This window comes from Rosa chinensis, chromosome 5 (assembly GCF_002994745.2).
Source record: "Rosa chinensis cultivar Old Blush chromosome 5, RchiOBHm-V2, whole genome shotgun sequence".
NCBI lineage: Eukaryota > Viridiplantae > Streptophyta > Magnoliopsida > Rosales > Rosaceae > Rosa > Rosa chinensis.
In genome coordinates this window covers 4,683,651-4,688,259 of record NC_037092.1, presented here as the reverse complement: position 1 = coordinate 4,688,259, position 4,609 = coordinate 4,683,651, and the positions used below count along the sequence as shown (strand labels likewise).

Below are 4,609 nucleotides of genomic sequence, written 5' to 3'. Positions count from 1 at the left end.
ACTGTAATCGGGAAGTGCTCTTTTGGCGTAGGACATGTTTTTGCGGTTAAGCATTTGTATCATAAACTCCCAAACTTCGAAGTTCAAGTTCTTTTCTCCATTAATAGATTTCAATTATTGAAGGATAAAACTAGAAAGAGTTTCTTATCAAAAAACTAGATAGAGTTATGAGTGTTCTTTGAATAACCTCGAGGAAGGTTTTGAGTAGTGAGCTTCATCAAGGTTTATTCAAAAAGCACTCATAGGGACTCCTAATTGTATCGATCGTTCATACGAACACTTCCTTAATGAATGTTTGTTATTTGATCAAAAACCTTAATGAAGCTCATAATATATAAAATGATCCGGAAGCTTGTTTCCAAATCCAAAGTGGTTGAGGCAGAAGCTGATATGCTCCACCCATCAAGTCCAAGTCTGCAACTGCACGTTGTGCTCCAGACTTTTTAAGTTGAAACTTGAGGATTTCCTTCTCTGACTATCCAATTTCACACGCATATGATTGGATTTTTAAGTCTATCTTTGTGTGAAAAGGACTGCAAAGATATAAGTCCAAAATAAGTGACAGACTATTTTGCTTTGTACAGAAAAAGACCAACCAACCATGTAACTAAAACAAAGCAACGCGGGCAAAGGCTAATAATGCATAATTAGAATAACATTATATATAATTAGGAGTTGAGGACCAATCTCAAAGTGCCTTAATTAACAAATTGTCCTATCCTTCAACGGCTACAAACGTAAATGGATTTCCCTCCACAGCTCCACTCTAAACAATACAAATTACATTTCAACATTTGTTAAGGAAAAGGTTATGTGCCTCTTTTAATTTTGCATCATAGGAAGTCTTAAGTTTGGCAATGTACCCTTAAGTTCCAATCTTATCCATGCTATGCTCGTCTCAAATCCTCAATGTTGTTAATTGTTTTGATAAACAAAAGAGCGTTTTCATCCATTTGGGGTTGTAGCCAATAGATGTTAATACTTTTATTTGACCCAATTTCACTCACTTTAATACCAACGGACCAACCCTCCTTTACTAGTTTTGTGTTCGATTTCTTACTACCAAATTTCTCTCTGTAAATTAAACTCGTGTAATACGTTCACAACCCGTAATTGACGTCCAAGTTAAATATTTAGTTAAGATTAAAGCAAAACAAGAATCTTATCAAAGCTAAAGAGGATTGGTTGAAACTACTTAGCCAACCACAAATAAAGTTTTTTCAACTTGGGATTGGACCCATGAGAATGTGAGATCCATGCACATCACTCTTTATGGGTTTGTTGCTAAAGAAATGTTCCCCCAAAGTATAAGAAAGAGTTGCAAATTTTCATGCATTGTCTGGTTTATTGGGTGCAGAGTCCATATAGCGCAAACAAAAAGCTAAAGTAGAAACTGCACAGTTCAATGCCCCCTCGAAGTTATAGAAACCCCCTTCTCTAAGTTAAACTCCTTTTCACTATTCTATTCACCCCATTCTGCAAAATTGCAAAATATTGATAATTTTCTAAATTCAAAGACACTAATGCAGCTACTAAATTTCCATAACTTGAGGTTGAAAAAATGGTCATTTTGACCAAGAAAACTCTAAATCCAACAAAAGTGCCAATAAACCCGTAAATCATTCACTATAGTGATTACAAATAGTACAAGGAGAAACAAAGCAATAGTAAAAATTTACAGGAGTTTGTAATTGAATAAATTACCTCAAAGTCGTGATCTTTACACAAACTAGCTAGTACAAGAAAATAAAACTTGCAGTGGAAGAAAATATCAGACATATACTACTACACTCATTTACTTGCATCAACTAGGTTGAGCTCAAGACTTGACCTCTCTACCTTTTCTCTAAGCCAAAACAGTGGAGGTTCGGATTCAATGATTCGGGGTCGGGTCAGTACCCGTTTTCATAAGAAAATGAAGCATTCCAAAGAAACATGTGGGTTATCAAGGGACTCATTTGCGGGCCATTTACCCTCCTCCATTTTGGGCTCCTCAAATATTCTCCGGGTCGAACTATTCGAACTCTCAACCGGACCAACGGGACTCCGACCCGGATACCTCCTATTAGCGGACGGGCTCCGACCCACATTTGCTCTATTAACTCCACCGTTCTCCGCAATCCTCGTCGCCGGCGATCTGGACCTCCGACCCGAGCTCTCACCCGGGTCACGCCGGTTCGACTCCGTCCTCGACCCGACCCGCCTACCACCCTGACCCGGTTGAACCACCCTCGCTGACCCGACTGCATTCCCATTCGGACCGTACCTCCGACCCGGCGACGCGTCCGTCCTCCGCGTCGGAGACTTACCCACCACCCGGCCCGGCCTAAACCCGACGTCCCGGGGGTTTTTCTGTAATTTCACCGGCGACACTCTGTTGCTGCTGTTGTTGACTACCCTCTGTTGAACCTCATCGTCTTCGTCTCTGGTTACCGTCGTCGCGGAGAAGCTCTCGCTCTGCAGGCTGCAAATCTCCGACGCCTGCTCCGAGATCTCTCCGTCGCCGCCGCCGGAAGTGGGTATTCTCTTCTCCCAGTTCTCCTCCGCCTCAAAGACAGGTAGTAGTTCTTGGACGTCGACGACCCTCTTCTGTTCTTGAACCCGATCCAGTTTCACTTCAAACACCGGTTCTTGAGTCCTCTTCTGTTCTTGAATTTGATCTTGAAACACTGGTTCTTGTTCTTGGGTTGGCTTCGGCCTCGGTGTCTCTGAAACTGAAAGCACTTCCTTCACGGTCTCTTCGTCCACCACCGGCGGCGGAGCCCTGCTGTCGTCGGATCTCTGGAAATGTGGGGGCTGATTGGGAGCTGAGGACTTGTCGGTGGCGGAGGAGCTGAGACAGCACCCCATTTTGCTGATTTAGGAAAATGAAAAATGCAGATACAAGATGAGTGAGTGAGAGTTGAAGAAGAAGAAGATGATGAGGGACCGGGGATCAAATGAGAGAAGGCATTGTGGGGTTTGAGCTCAAGGGAAGTGAAGTGTCTGCGAGGTTGGAGGTTTTGAGGGGTCAATGGATTGTATTTATTGAATTGCAGGAGGTTGGAGTATGTCCTTTTAACTGTTGAACTATTAATACATGCATATGATGAGGATGGACAAAAAGGTGGGAGAAAATCTATAACATGCTTAATTAGTTCACTAGGGGTTAATTCTTTGGTTATGTCTTCCATTACCATTTCCTTAAGTGTAATGATTTTGTATATTTTTTCACTTTGATTAATTTTTCAGTTTAACCGTCGAAGCGGTAACTTAAAAAATATTTCTTCTCAGAACTATAATTATAGCGTTTGTTTTGACATGTGAGAAGATCACGTAAGTACATTTTTGACCGTAACGCATTAATAAACATAATTTTATTAATGCTGCAATATATAATGTTGAAATATAAATAAAATTTTATTAATGTTTATTATTTCAGAGATGCTGTGTAAGTTTCAATTTTTTGAACGTCCTCCCTGTCTACTGCCTACTGGTATGTGTCACTTCTATGTTAAAGTTGGGTTTTGTTTTACATTCATTCTCAGACCAAAAAAAAAGTTTTACATTCATTCATGTTAGTGGTGTCCCTATTTGCTGCTACTTGGATTCAATCACATTGCATTGCTTACTTCGTACGAGACTTCTCTCTCTCTCTCTCTTTTTAACCTCTTCTCTTATGCATAATTCACCGAAAGTACAAATTTAATGATAACTTACACTATAACAGTACATTTTTTCCCCTAAATCTAAGAAACTATCCAAACAAATTGTGTAGTTGATGAAAAAAAAAACAATAGAAAATTAGAATTAATGGGCAGCTAAACTTTAACTTTAATCTAATTTACTATGGCTTGACCCAATGAGTTTGGTCCAAATTATTGGTCTTGATTGATACTTAGCGTCGTGATCTGTGCACATCATTTTCTCTGTGGAAAATGATATTTATTGGCAAGCTAGCGGCGCTTGTAATCATTCATTGATTTCATGGCAATTGTTTGTAAGAATTGCAGAAGAGCTATATCTATGGCTACGGCTAGCCCCCCCCCCCCCATATGTAACATGTAAACAGACAAAGGTGATGTCCAATCAAAGCATGGGATTATACGCAAGGGCCTTACCCTCCCTGAGTGAGCCATTGCATTCAATGTTTTATTATTTGGAGGAAGAACAAGTGGCTAGGCACAGGCTTAGAACTGAGGTGAATGATTTTGGTTCGGCTTTGAAGATTCAAAGGGCCAGGGGACCCCAGATATGAGAATCATAATCCATGCGAACATGGCTCTGTTTGCGATCTTAACTCTTTGACTTGTGTAGTAAATAGTGATGAACATTATTCTGCTAAATATTTGGTCCGTGATGAACGAGATATGAAACACGAGGACATGCTTTGTTATGGCATTATGCGGTCTCTACAAAAAGAAGGAGATAGCTAGACAAGCGATTCCAAGATAGACGCCATGATGCATGCTTGGGGCATGAATGACGTATATATGTGGCATTATGTAGTCCATACTGAAGAATGTTTCTTAACTACCGAGTTAAGTGAACCGAAAATTACAGTGTTATCCCTCTATGAGTGATTCAAATTTGAATCTTTATTCTTCAAGAAGGTAAAAAAAACAAAAAA

At 40.1% G+C, this 4,609-nt stretch overlaps 1 protein-coding gene across 1 annotated transcript; it reads right to left on the bottom strand.

Annotated features, from left to right (window-relative positions):
- Positions 1-1,593: 1,593 nt before the first annotated feature.
- On the bottom strand, positions 1,594-3,020 carry LOC112166669. Its single transcript, XM_024303539.2, has one exon. The coding sequence runs from the start codon at positions 2,848-2,850 to the stop codon at positions 1,906-1,908; it is 945 nt and encodes a 314-aa protein (XP_024159307.1). The 5' UTR covers positions 2,851-3,020; the 3' UTR covers positions 1,594-1,905.
- Between the last annotated feature and the right edge of the window lie 1,589 nt (positions 3,021-4,609).